This window comes from Lactuca virosa, chromosome 6 (assembly GCF_052849685.1).
Source record: "Lactuca virosa cultivar CGN04683 chromosome 6, Lactuca_virosa_CGN04683_v6, whole genome shotgun sequence".
In the NCBI taxonomy this organism is placed as follows: Eukaryota; Viridiplantae; Streptophyta; class Magnoliopsida; order Asterales; family Asteraceae; genus Lactuca; species Lactuca virosa.
Window position 1 is genome coordinate 60,750,669 of NC_136431.1, and position 14,304 is coordinate 60,764,972.

The 14,304-nt window shown below is 34.3% G+C and overlaps 1 protein-coding gene across 1 annotated transcript; it reads right to left on the reverse strand.

The window, feature by feature from the left end:
* Positions 1-1,647: 1,647 nt before the first annotated feature.
* LOC145121575 (uncharacterized) lies at positions 1,648-3,547 on the reverse strand. The gene is made up of 4 exons (XM_079057298.1): positions 2,646-3,547; positions 2,519-2,586; positions 1,799-2,407; positions 1,648-1,691 (listed from the first exon to the last, which is right to left on the reverse strand). The coding sequence occupies exons 1-4, from the start codon at positions 3,545-3,547 to the stop codon at positions 1,648-1,650; spliced, it is 1,623 nt and encodes a 540-aa protein (XP_078913424.1).
* Positions 3,548-14,304: the final 10,757 nt, after the last annotated feature.

The window sequence follows — 14,304 nt, forward strand, 5'->3', positions numbered from 1 at the left end:
GTTGAGTGGGAGAACTAGCATCCATCCCTCGAATCAAATGTTGATAGATTTTAAGATGCAGCAGATCAATTCGCTGAATTTGATCCCATTTCGAACAACAACGAATATGATGCTAACTTCTTTAACTTTCTGAACGATGACGACGTCGACATATCATGTTCAGAGGTTTAGGGGGAGCATCATCCTCAAATTCAAATTGTTCATGGGGAGCAACACAACCTCATTGTTTATATCAGATCATCCGTTGCACAAGAACTTTTGAGATTACAGATCTGGATAAAGTATCATCCTCCAAATCAAGTCATTGGAAATCTCAATGTTGGTGTTCAAACTCGTTCTGCTACCAACATCCAAAATGAGTGTCACTTCTCGGAATTCATATCGATGGTTGAACTAAAATCCATTAAGGAAGCTTTAGAACATGCTGATTGGATTACAACCACGCAAGAAAGGGTTAGCAGAATTTGACAGAAATGAAGTGTGGACTCATGTCACTAGTACAAAAATGACCTACGGTCACACTTTCCGAAAAACGGTCTGTGACACTTTTTCTTAAAAGTGTGGCCAAAGGTCACTAAAAAAAATTTAGAGACTGTTTTTGGATACATTTAAATTATATTGTGTGGCCATTATATAGACAATCAACACTTTTACCACACTTAATTATACCAAATGTGACAAATACTAGTCACACTCGAACACTGAGATCATAGGTCACAATCAGCCACATGTATCGATTAATATTGTCTTACTTTTTTTATGAGAGACAGTAGATAAAAGTATCGTTACATGAGTTAGTTCTCTGTGTGTCTATAACCTGGTGCCTTTTTAGCCACATAACAGACAAAGTAGCTAAAAGGTGATACATATGGTCACACTAATTATTTGTCTGTCCATAGGGCAGTTCTGTACTAGTTGTATTTAGTTTACGCAAGAAATTAAAAGAAGTTAGTATTGGTTACTTATGGTCATGTACCTTTTATTATGTGTGTCAAAATATTATGAATTGGCTTTAAGAATAAACAAATATTGTGTGTGTAGGTAGCATTTAGTTACGTTTACAGCTATTATATGTGTCTATATGTAAATATAGTCATAAAAGAAAAATAATGTCTTATCGTTATAATTAGGGGTCGTTCATTGAATATGTTACTTATGGTCATGTACCTTTTATTTTGTGTGTCAAAATATTATGAATTTGCTTTAAAAAGAAACAAATAGTGTGTGTAGGTAGCATTTAGTTACGTTTACAACTATTATATGTGTCTATATGTAAATATAGTCATTAAAGAAAAATAATGTCGTATTGAATAAGAGTTATAAGAAAGGACCAAATTGCCCTTTTTGTCATCTATTCTTTTAATTGCACCAGATAATTCACCATTAAAAATGAAAAGAATACAACTTATTTTAACATAATATTATGATAAATAAATGAAATGAATACAACATAACTTGTTTAACATTGCATAACGAAAGTACATTGCTATTACATGCAGTTTATGTTATAACATGTGTAACAATATAACAGTAAAAAACCGAAAAAAAATATCTTTGAGTTATAACAATATTGCACCAAAATAGTTTGATGGTATAATATGGTAAAAAGATATTAAGTAAAGTACATCGTCATTTTTTGTCATTTTCTTATTCTCCACATAACGATATGCTCAAGTTTTGGCCTTTCCCTTCTACAAACAAAAAATAAATATCATTAAGTGTTAAAAGAAGGAAAAATATTATCGCTACAAATGTAATTCATGACATTAAGAAACACGTACCGTACGTATAAGAATACCGTGACAATCAGTACGAAAATAATCATTTTCCTTCTGCAAGTCAAGTGTGTCTACACGTGGCAATATGTTATCATTATGAGGAACAATAGTACTAAATTCTTCATCTACATCTTCATATGTATCTCTGTAATTTTTGGGAGGTGTCTTGAACACAATAGACATTTTTTGATCGAGTGGGTCTGTCACGTAAAATACTTGTTGTGCTTGTGAGGCCAATATGAAGGGATCACCTTTATGGCCTAATCTTTTTAGTTCAACTAGTGTGTACCCCAATTTATCCCTTTTTACCCCATTTCTATTGTCAACCCAGTCACACATGAAAATCAGAATTCTTTTAAAATGATAATCTAGTACCCATATCTCTTGTAAAACACCATAATAAGTGTTTTTGGCATATGTTACAACTTCTTTACTGATGTGTGTGTCAGTTGCAACAACACTAACCCCACTGTTTTGGTAAACTTTACCTTCACGAGCTTTTGTACGAAAAGTATATCCATTAATAGCATATACATCGTATTTAATAATGTTCTTATTGGGTCCATGTGAAATCCATCTCATTGTCTCTGTTATACTTTCTCTACAGGCCCCTAACTCTCTCTCTCTACCTGAATTGTAATTAGATTATGAATTTAAGAAATCAAGACAAAAATAACAAAGAACACAACATATTTGAAAAGAATATACCTCCTTTCATAACCAATGACCAAATGTTTTACTATGCTCTTGTTCTAGATGTGCCTTTCGTTTAGTAGGGTGTAGATGTTCCAAAAATTCCATATGTCGTCTGTCAATACGTTAATGTTAATATTATAACAAAAAAAACATACATGTAAAAAACCTTACTTGATATACGGGAGTACTTCAGATGTATTTTGCAATACAAAGAAATGTGTTTTGCTGAATAGTTCTGCAGAAACTTCTACCGATTTAGCAACTGATAGAGGAGTACCGTCCGTAATAGAGCTACTATCTACACCTTTATGAATTCCACATTTGTTATGATTGTCAAGTGGAATACCAACAGTATCCATCTTTTTAAGGAATTGACTAAAAAACTCAATTGTCTCTTCTGCAACATTCTCTTCTGCAATGCATCCTTTTGGTCTATTTTTGTTTCGCACGTGCCCCTTAATAACCTTCATAAACCTTTCAAACGGGTACATCCATCTAAAGAATATTGGACCGCATAATTTTACTTCCCTAGTTAGATGAACGGTTAAATGAATCATCACATCAAAAAATGATGGTGGAAAGTGTTTCTCAAGAAGACATAAGGTTACACATAGCTCCTCTTGCAACTTATCGAGCTCATCCACTATGATTTCTTTGCTACATATTGATTTGAAAAAGAAACAAAACCTTGTAATAGCAACTCTGGTGGGTGGATGCATAATAGATCGAATTGCTATGGGCAAAAATTGTTGCATGAGCATGTGATAGTCATGTGATTTTAGTCCGATCAACTTCCTATCCTTTAGACTCACCAAACTGGAAAAATTAGAACAATACCCTTGAGGAACCCTTAAGTTGTATAAAGTCTCACATAATTTGTCTTTTTCCTCTTTTGTCAATGTACAACCTGCTGCGGGAAGTGTTGTGTTGTTCCCTTCTATCTGAGGATGCAACTCTGGTTTTAAACCATAATGAACCAAATCCAATCGAGCTTTATAACCATCTTTCGTCTTCCCGGGAACGTTCAACACAGTTCCTGTTAAACTCTCGCCCACGTTCTTTTCCACATGCATAAAATCTATACAATGTGGAACCAAATTGTCGGGCCAATACCTTAGTTGTCTATACCATATATTGAATTTCTTCCAGTATGTGTTATTTTGCTGGCCCACATCAGAAGTACCCACTTGGTGTGATTTTCTCTTTTTTTAATTAATCTTCCCATGAGATTGTTGGATTTCTGCCTCCTTGCCCTTATTAACCTTTCCCCATTTATTAATTATAAATTTCACCCTCTAATATAGTTCCTCCCCATTCATAGGTTTTGGAGAGGGTGAGAACTCTTTTTGTCCATTGAATGCCTTCTTTTGTCTTCTGAACGGGTGATCATACGGTAGAAATCTTCTATGACCAGCATAACTCTGCTATTTTAGAAAACAATTCAGTAAAACAGGGACAAACCTGACTCAGTTATAAGTAGTCAAAACAATCTAAATTAACATATAAAATTAATATGATAACTATTTCCCATTTTGCCCCTAAGACAATTCTATTTAAAACAACATCAAATATGGACATATAACATATAATTGACTGTTATACCCATGTGTTATCATAAATACAGAGTGGAACTAAGTTTCAAAGTACATTGCTATCTTAAAAAACAATTAAACAAAACAGGGACAAAGATGACTGAGTTATAAGTATGCAAAACATAGACATAATTAATATATAAAATTAATATGATAACTAATTCCCATTTTGCCCCTTAGACAATTCTATTTAAAACAACATCAAATCTGGACATATAACATATAATTGACTGTTATACCCCTATTTTATCATAAATACAGAGTGCAACTAAGTTGCAAAGTTCATTGCTATCTTAAAAAACAATTAACTAAAACTGGGACAAATCTGACTCAGTTACAAGTATGCAAAACATGGACATAATTAACATATAAAATTAATATGATAACTAATTCCGATTTTGCCCCTAAGACATTTCTATTAAAAACACCATCAAATATGGGCATATAACATATAATTGACTGTTATACCCCTGTGTTAGCAAACTACATTGCCTTTTTAACAACACAATATATCACAACAGGGACATAATATATAACATCAAATATAGACATACTATATAATCAAAATAACATCACATATAGACATAATATATAACAATTCATTAAATAAAAGAGTTTCATATTAATTACAAAAAATAGAGTATCATATGTACTCTGTATTAATCACAAAAAATATTACAACATAGTTCACCTAGGCTATGTCTTTCCATGCTATGACATTTTCTTTCGCCATGTCCATAGCATCCTCTATTTTTTCTCTTGGAATTCTCATGTTTAGCATATGATTGATGTATGATATTCCATCATCAACCGATGCCATTGGATGATCTGTTACAAACATGTGAATAAGCTTCTCAACACGTTTGGCTGGTGAGTTCATCAAAAAATGGGGGAAATTGTTTGGAACAAACACAGGCCTGTGTTCAACATAGAGATGTTCAATCTCTCTGAATTTGTGTGCCCTAACTAACTTCTTGAAGGGTCCCAAACATTCATCATTCAGAATTGGAATCATTGAACCACCGGTGTGTTTCTTGGTGGTTCGGCGCTTACACTCCATAGTTGGAACTTCCGACGTGCCCACGGATCAGCATTCATCTTCTGTTCAATTGATCGTCATAGTTTTTTTCAAAGAGGAAGAGGGAGAAATCGAAGTTATCATAACGTAATGAATATGTGAGAATGACGAAATTGACATAAGCGAATGGTTTAAAAGGATCATCAGTCGGAGGTGAAGGGACGTCGACTGAGGCCATCACTTCTCCGATTAATTGCAGTCTACAGAGGAGGTGGATTTTGAACGACGGCTACTCGGCTACGATTATGATTACACATTTTTGTATTATACATTAATATATCTAGTATTTACATTAATATCTATAATATTAATGTAAAAAATATCTATAATATTAATTAAATGTAATATCCATACTAGCATTGTTTTTTTATTATCAAACAAAAAAATAAATTTATATATAAATTTATAATAAATATATAAAATGAATTTTTTAATTCAAATGGGTTAGGGTTGACCATCATTAGCTCATCTATGGGTGTTGGTTGTGGGTTTGGACCTCATTAGGTCATGTATGGGTGTTGGTTGTGGGTTTCGACCTCATTAGGAGATGTACGGGTGTTGGTTGTGGGTTTGGACCTCATTAGGTCATCTACGGGTGTTGGTTGTGGGTTTGGACCTCATTAGGTCATCTACGGGTGTTCGTTGTGGGTTTGGACCTCATTAGGTCATGTACGGGTGTTGGTTGTGGGTTTGGACCTCAGTAGGTCATCTACGGGTGTTGGTTGTGGGTTTGGACCTCATTAGGTCATGTATGGGTGTTGGTTGTGGGTTTGGACCTCATTAGGTCATGTATGGGTGTTGGTTGTGGGTTTGGACCTCATTAGGTCATGTACGGGTGTTGGTTGTGGGTTTGGACCTCATTAGGTCATCTACGGGTGTTGGTTGTGGGTTTGGACCTCATTAGGTCATCTATGGGTGTTGGTTGTGGGTTTGGACCTCATTAGGTCATGTATGGGTGTTGGTTGTGGGTTTGGACCTCATTAGGAGATGTACGGGTGTTGGTTGTGGGTTTGGACCTCATTAGGTTATCTACGGGTGTTGGTTGTGGGTTTGGACCTCATTAGGTCATCTACGGGTGTTGGTTGTGGGTTTGGACCTCATTAGGTCATCTACGGGTGTTGGTTGTGGGTTTGGACCTCATTAGGTCATCTACGGGTGTTGGTTGTGGGTTTGGACCTCATTAGGTCATCTACGGGTGTTGGTTGTGGGTTTGGACCTCATTAGGTCATCTACGGGTGTTGGTTGTGGGTTTGGACCTCATTAGGTCATGTACGGGTGTTGGTTGTGGGTTTGGACCTCATTAGGTTATCTACGGGTGTTGGTTGTCGGTTTGGACCTCATTAGGTCATGTATGGGTGTTGGTTGTGGGTTTGGACCTCATTAGGTCATGTATGGGTGTTGGTTGTGGGTTTGGACCTCATTAGGTCATGTATGGGTGTTGGTTGTGGGTTTGGACCTCATTAGGTCATGTATGGGTGTTGGTTGTGGGTTTGGACCTCATTAGGTCATGTATGGGTGTTGGTTGTGGGTTTGGACCTCATTAGGTCATGCATGGGTGTTGGTTGTGGGTTTGGACCTCATTAGGTCATGTATGGGTGTTGGTTGTGGGTTTGGACCTCATTAGGTCATGTATGGGTGTTGGTTGTGGGTTTCGACCTCATTAGGTCATGTATGGTGTGTTGGATGTGGGTTTGGACCACATTAGGTCATCTACGGGTGTTGGTTGTGGGTTTGGACCTCATTTGGTCATGTATGGGTGTTGGTTGTGGGTTTGGACCTCATTAGGTCATGTATGGGTGTTGGTTGTGGGTTTGGACCTCATTAGGTCATGTATGGGTGTTGGATGTGGGTTTGGACCTCATTAGGTCATGTATGGGTGTTGGTTGTGGGTTTGGACCTCATTAGGTCATGTATGGGTGTTGGTTGTGGGTTTGGACCTCATTAGGTCATGTATGGGTGTTGGTTGTGGGTTTAGACCACATTAGGTCATGTATGGGTGTTGGTTGTGGGTTTGGACCTCATTAGGTCATGCATGGGTGTTGGTTGTGGGTTTAGACCTCATTAGGTCATGTATGGGTGTTGGTGTGGGTTTGGACCTCATTAGGTCATCTACGGGTGTTGGTTGTGGGTTTGGACCTCATTAGGTCATGTATGGGTGTTGGTTGCGGGTTCGGACCTCATTAGGTCATGTATGGGTGTTGGTTGTGGTTTTGGACCTCATTAGGTCATGTATGGGTGTTGGTTGTGGGTTTGGACCTCATTAGGTCATCTACAGGTGTTGGTTGTGGGTTTGGACCTCATTAGGTCATGTATGGGTGTTGGTTGTGGGTTTGGACCTCATTAGGTCATGTACGGGTGTTGGTTGTGGGTTTAGACCTCATTAGGTCATGTACGGGTGTTAGGTGTGTAATATCATAGGATAGTAATTGGTTTATGGAGTTATGGCATATAAATTATTATAAAAAATTATTAAGCCTACTAGACCTTAGTATTATTTTTGTTATATAATAATATTTTTCCGTTGTATATTTATTTTTTTAACTTTAAATATTTTTTATTTCAAATAGTCATAAATGTTTTTCCAAAGAATAAATTGTTAACTTAGAAGGACCAAATATGTAATATTTATATTATTACCAAATAAATCATAATAATGTTTGAGAAGGCAGAACATGTTTCCAAACCACGATTTTTGCTTCAAATCGTGTGGGATTACTATCAGCTCTAAATTTGGAACACACTTGAATACGTCAAACGAATTTAAACAAAACTAATGGGAGGCAACATTTTTTCGTTTGGTTTTTGGGCTCCAAATCAAAGCGGGAAATCTTCATCTATCGCACCGCCAAAACTATGAAGATCAATCCATCGGATCAAGGAAATTCCGGTAATTTTTTGGTAACATCCATCAATTTAGGACCTGTTAAATCATTTTAATATTTAATAGACCGTCATTTATTCCACCATTGTTTTGTTTAGCGTTAGGTTATATCCCAAAAGAATCATAATTCAGTTCATCATTCATCAAGCTTTCTAGTGTAAGTATATTGTTTGTGTACGTATTATTTCAATGTTATTGATTGTATTGATTACGGATCATGCATAACACAAACATTTTTGATTCTTCATATTGGTGTGCTTGTTGCACACCAACTGTTCGATGAAATGTTTATGTGAGCAATTGTCTGTAATATTATTATTCATACATTATCATTAAACTTATAAACAATCAAAGTTATTTTCAATTTGTTTTGTCAACAGAAGAATCATGGAGGTTGACAAGGAACAACATGAGGATATCCCTGACTATAATATAGAAGATGAGCTAGATGATGGAAACCAAGAATATGATTCGGAGACAGAGGATGGTGAAAATGAAGACATTCACTACAATAGCCAATCAGATTCGGAAGAAGAAATCCATAAAACAGCTCCTACAAGGTCAAATAGGAAGAGGGGCATGACTCGATTGCCAAAACTGAAGACTGAATATGTCAATTCTGGTGGTAAAAAAAACGTGTCAGGTTTGATGAATTCGGTAAGTTTACAGGGAAGAATAATGCAGTCTTTGTTAGTTATTTGGGTGATCTTGTCCGCGAGAAGGTGGGATTAAGTGCTCTTTGCTGGAAAAAAGTTAAACTGGAAATGAAGGACAAACTATGGGAAGAGATTACAGTAAATATTTTCTTCAATTTTTTAATCTGTATAACATATTATATGTAAAAATCAAGTATTAAATACTAACATTTTCATTGTTTTTTTTTGTGTTAGCGCAATTTTGAGGTTCATGAAAGTGGAAAACAATTTGTGATGAATAGACTTGGTATTCTTGTACGGAACTTCAGAAGAAAGTTGTATGTAGATTACATCAAGCCACATCTAGGCAATCCCAAAAAGCTTGAAAAAATCCCCATTCGTTATCGTGCACTAATCACTGAACAAGATGATTGGAACAAATTTGTGACTTATACACAATCTCAAGAGTTTAATGTTAAAATCTTTTTTCAAAACTTATTCATTTATTTATCATAAACTGGGTTATAAAAGTGCATGACAAATATTTTACTTTTATTTCACAGAATGTGTCACAAAGGACTATCAAAGCGAGAAAGATGTCAAAGTATGCTCATCGGATGGGACGAGGGGGGGTATACTACTCTTAGGAGGAAGTTGGTAAGCTTGGTCTTTAGCTATATTAACTTCATAGCATTTTATTTATCATGCTTTTGTTTCATATTCTTTAAAATTTAATTTTTTTATCAAGATTGAAGAGAATGTGATTTCAAAGGAGGAAATGCCCCCAAGGTCAGTTATGTGGTGTAAAGGGCGTGAAAGTAAAGGAGAATTTAAGGATGAAGATGTTAAAATCATGGCTGATAGACTAGTAACTTCACTACACTTTTCTTTTTCTTTTACTTTAAATATTTTAATCATTGTTATTAAGACAATAATTATTAATTTTTTGTTTGGTAGATGGAACATGAGAAGCAGATAAAAGAAGGACAAGTAAATGTTGAACCAGGAACGGATGCCATGACCTTAGTTTTTGGCAAGGAAAAGGGCGGATTTTTAAAGGGTGTCGGCACGGGAGTCACTTACAACAGATATTTCAATGTTCCTCGCAGCAAAGGGTCATCTAAGGAAGAAATTAAGGATCTTAAAGTTGCACTGCATAATGGAAAACTTGAGCTTGAGAAAAAAGATGCTGAACTCAAGGCTTTGTCTACAAAGGTTAATGAACAAGATCAAACACTAAAGCTAGTTTTGGCTCATCTTAATGCAAAAGGAGCTGACTTTCCAAATCTGTCTCATACAATTGTAAGTAATCTTATTGAAAATATTTGTTGTCAATGTTAGCTGTAAATTGCATTTCTTTTACACATTTTCCCTATTTCTTTATATTTTCTAGGGTATTTCAAGTGAGAAGATTGTACAAAGTAATGAAACGTCTCCTATTAGTCAATTGTAGTCATTTTAAATCAATTGTAGTCTCATAATTCTTGTATATTATGACTATTGTTAACCATTTAGCCACACGTTACAGATTGATGTAAAGTAACCATTGTATATTTTTAGAGACATTAAAAACGTATAAAACATGGCAAAAATCATACTACAGCCACTATAACTTACTATTTACTGTTACTTTTTATACATTTTAGACACATCAAAATAATTTAAATTAAAGTAACGAAACACAACAATATGAAACACAAACAAAATTCATAATTTGATATTAATAATAATTGAAATCGAAATCCATATATATACATTACATTCCTAATTAAAATATCAAAGAAAGGAAAATTGTCCTACTTTAAAGAATTTAAATAATGGTTAAAAAATCAAACACATCATAAACCAAAACCTAAACATAACTAGCTAGACATTCATTTTGTTTGTATTGCTCATTGTCTTCTTGAGAAGGGAATCAGATGATATGTAAGTTGGTTTCCTTTTCGTTGAGTTTTGATGTGATATAATTTCTGGTACCTATAACAACAACATTGAAACCAAAAAAATTAGTTCATCATAAACTTAGTATAGTACTTTATGAAGAAAATAAAGTTTAATGCACAAAGTAGTGAACATATTGAAACAAACCTTTGACTCGGTTTGCACAAGGTATTTTGGCCATGGAACAAAACTTTTATATGCATCCTCAACTAATGTGAATTCTCCAGTTTTATGGGGTAGAAATGCATTTTTTACAACCACTTCATCAATGGAAACTTTATAGCAATCATCTTGTAAAGGAACTCCATGAATGAATTGTCTTTCTGATGATAAGTGAATGGTACCACGAGCAACGATGTTCCTTTTATACGGATATGATAGACTACACTTGATTGGCTACAATGACAAGTAATATTATAATCTGAAAAAAAAGACAGAAATGTATATTGATCATGTAAAAAAACACTGACCTGGTGAATGAGTTTATTTGGTGAAACTGTTGGTATGTCATGATTGATAGTGGCAGTCTTAGACTCAACAACTTTTCTGGTGGTTTTTGTATTAGCCTAATATAAAGATTTAAGACATATATAAAATTATATTTTAATATAAAAGATTAAATAAAAGTATTGAAAACTGTATGGTTAGTATATACTATTGTTGCAGATTTCATGGAAATCAATTCTGCATCGGGTGTTGCAGTTGCAGATTTCGTTTGAACAGGTTTCTTGGTGGGTTTTGGAATAACCTACATAATTTAAAGTCCAACATGAAAAATCAGAAATTAGTACCAAATATATATATATATATATATATATATATATATATATATATATATATATATATATATATCAACGATGATCTAATAAGATGATAACATACTAGTGTTACAGGTTCTGAAGGTTCATTGGTTTTGAGACTAATAGGAGACGTTTCATTACTTTGTACAATCTTCTCACTTGAAATACCCTAGAAAATATAAAGAAACAGGAAAAATGTGTAAAAGAAATGCAATTTACAGCTAACATTGACAACAAATATTTTCAATAAGATTACTTACAATTGTATGAGACAGATTTGGAAAGTCAGCTCCTTTTGCATTAAGATGAGCCAAAACTAGCTTTAGTGTTTGATCTTGTTCATTAACCTTTGTAGACAAAACCTTGAGTTCAACATCTTTTTTCTCAAGCTCAAGTTTTCCATTATGCAGTGCAACTTTAAGATCCTTAATTTCTTCCTTAGATGACCCTTTGCTGCGAGGAACATTGAAATATCTGTTGTAAGTGACTCCCGTGCCGACACCCTTTAAAAATCCGCCCTTTTCCTTGCCAAAAACTAAGGTCATGGCATCCGTTCCTGGTTCAACATTTACTTGTCCTTCTTTTATCTACTTCTCATGTTCCATCTACCAAACAAAAAATTAATAATTATTGTTTTAATAACAATGATTAAAATATTTAAAGTAAAAGTAAAAGAAAAGTGTAGTGAAGTTACTAGTCTATCAGCCATGATTTTAACATCTTCATCCTTAAATTCTCCTTTACTTTCACGCCCTTTACACTACATAACTGACCTTGGGGGCATTTCCTCCTTTGAAATCACATTCTCTTCAATCTTGATAAAAAAAATTAAATTTTAAAGAATATGAAACAAAAACATGTTAAATAAAATTCTATGAAGTTAATATAGCTAAAGACCAAGCTTACCAACTTCCTCCTAAGAGTAGTATACCCCCCTCGTCCCATCCGATGAGCATACTTTGACATCTTTCTCGCTTTGATAGTCCTTTGTGACACATTCTGTGAAATAAAAGTAAAATATTTGTCACGCACTTTTATAACCCAGTTTATGATAAATAAATGAATAAGTTTTGAAAAAAGATTTTAACATTAAACTCTTGAGATTGCGTATAAGTCACAAATTTGTTCCAATCATCTTGTTCAGTGATTAGTGCACGATAACGAACGAGGATTTTTTCAAGCTTTTTGGGATTGTCTAGATGTGGATTGATGTAATCTGCATACAACTTTCTTCTGAAGTTCCGTACAAGAATACCAAGTCTATTCATCACAAATTGTTTTCCACTTTCATGAACCTCAAAATAGCGCTAAAACAAAAAAACAATGAAAATGTTAGTATTTAATACTTGATTTTTACATATAATATGTTATACAGATTAAAAAATTGAAGAAAATATTTACTGTAATCTCTTCCCATAGTTTGTCCTTCATTTCCGGTTTAACTTTTTTCCAGCAAAGAGCACTTAATCCCACCTTCTCGCGGACAAGATCACCCAAATAGCTAACAAAGACTGCATTATTCTTCCCTGTAAACTTACCGAATTCATCAAACCTGACACGTTTTTTTTTACCACCAGAATTGACATATTCAGTCTTCAGTTTTGGCAATCGAGTCATGCCCCTCTTCCTATTTGACCTTGTTGGAACTGTTTTATGGATTTCTTCTTCCGAATCTGATTGGCTATTGTAGTGAATGTCTTTATTTTCACCATCCTCTGTCTCCGAATCATATTCTTGGTTTCCATCATCTAGCTCATCTTCTATATTATAGTCAGGGATATCCTCATGTTGTTCCTTGTCAACCTCCATGATTCTTCTGTTGACAAAACAGATTGAAAATAACTTTGATTGTTTATAAGTTTAATGATAATGTATGAATAATAATATTACAGACAATTGCTCACATAAACATTTCATCGAACAGTTGGTGTGCAACAAGCACACCAATATGAAGAATCAAAAATGTTTGTGTTATGCATGATCCGTAATCAATACAAGCAATAACATTGAAATAATACGTACACAAACAATATACTTACACTAGAAAGCTTGATGAATGATGAACTGAATTATGATCCTTTTGGGATATAACCTAACGCTAAACAAAACAATGGTGGAATAAATGACGGTCTATTAAATATTAAAATGATTTAACAAGTCCTAAATTGATGGATGTTACCAAAAAATTACCGGAATTTCCTTGATGCGATGGATTGATCTTCATAGTTTTGGCGGTGCGATAGATGAAGATTTCCCGCTTTGATTTGGAGCCCAAAAACCAAACGAAGAAATGTTTGCCTCCCATTAGTTTTGTTTAAATTCGTTTGACGAATACAAATGTGTTCCAAATTTTGAGCTGATAGTAATCCCACACGATTTGAAGCAAAAATCGTGGTTTGGAAACATGTTCTGCCTTCTCAAACATTATTATGATTTATTTGGTAATAATATAAATATTACATATTTGGTCCTTCTAAGTTAACAATTTATTCTTTGGAAAAACATTTATGACTATTTGAAATAAAAAATATTTAAAGTTAAAAAAATAAATATACAACGGAAAAATATTATTATATAACAAAAATAATACTAAGGTCTAGTAGGCTTAATAATTTTTTATAAAAATTTATATGCCATAACTCCATAAACCAATGACTATCCTATGCTATTACACACCTAACACCCGTACATGACCTAATGAGGTCCAAACCAACAACCAACACCCGTACATGACCTAATGAGGTCCAAACCCACAACCAACACCCATACATGACCTAATGAGGTCCAAACCCATAACCAACACATGTAGATGACCTAATGAGGTCCAAACCCACAACCAACACCCATACATGACCAAATGAGGTCCAAAACCACAACCAACACCCATACATGACCTAATGAGG

What these genes read in the sequence shown, in the direction of transcription:
- LOC145121575 (XM_079057298.1), bottom strand. Translation starts at nt 3,547, where the DNA reads ATGCATGTGGAAAAGAACGTGGGCGAGAGTTTAACAGGAACTGTGTTG. An exon ending in ACATCTAGAACAAGAGCATA is followed by an intron (nt 2,408 to 2,518) that starts GTAAAACATTTG and finishes ATTACAATTCAG; the next exon opens with GTAGAGAGAGAGAGTTAGGG. An exon ending in TTTTCGTACTGATTGTCACG is followed by an intron (nt 1,692 to 1,798) that starts GTATTCTTATAC and finishes TTTTGTTTGTAG; the next exon opens with AAGGGAAAGGCCAAAACTTG.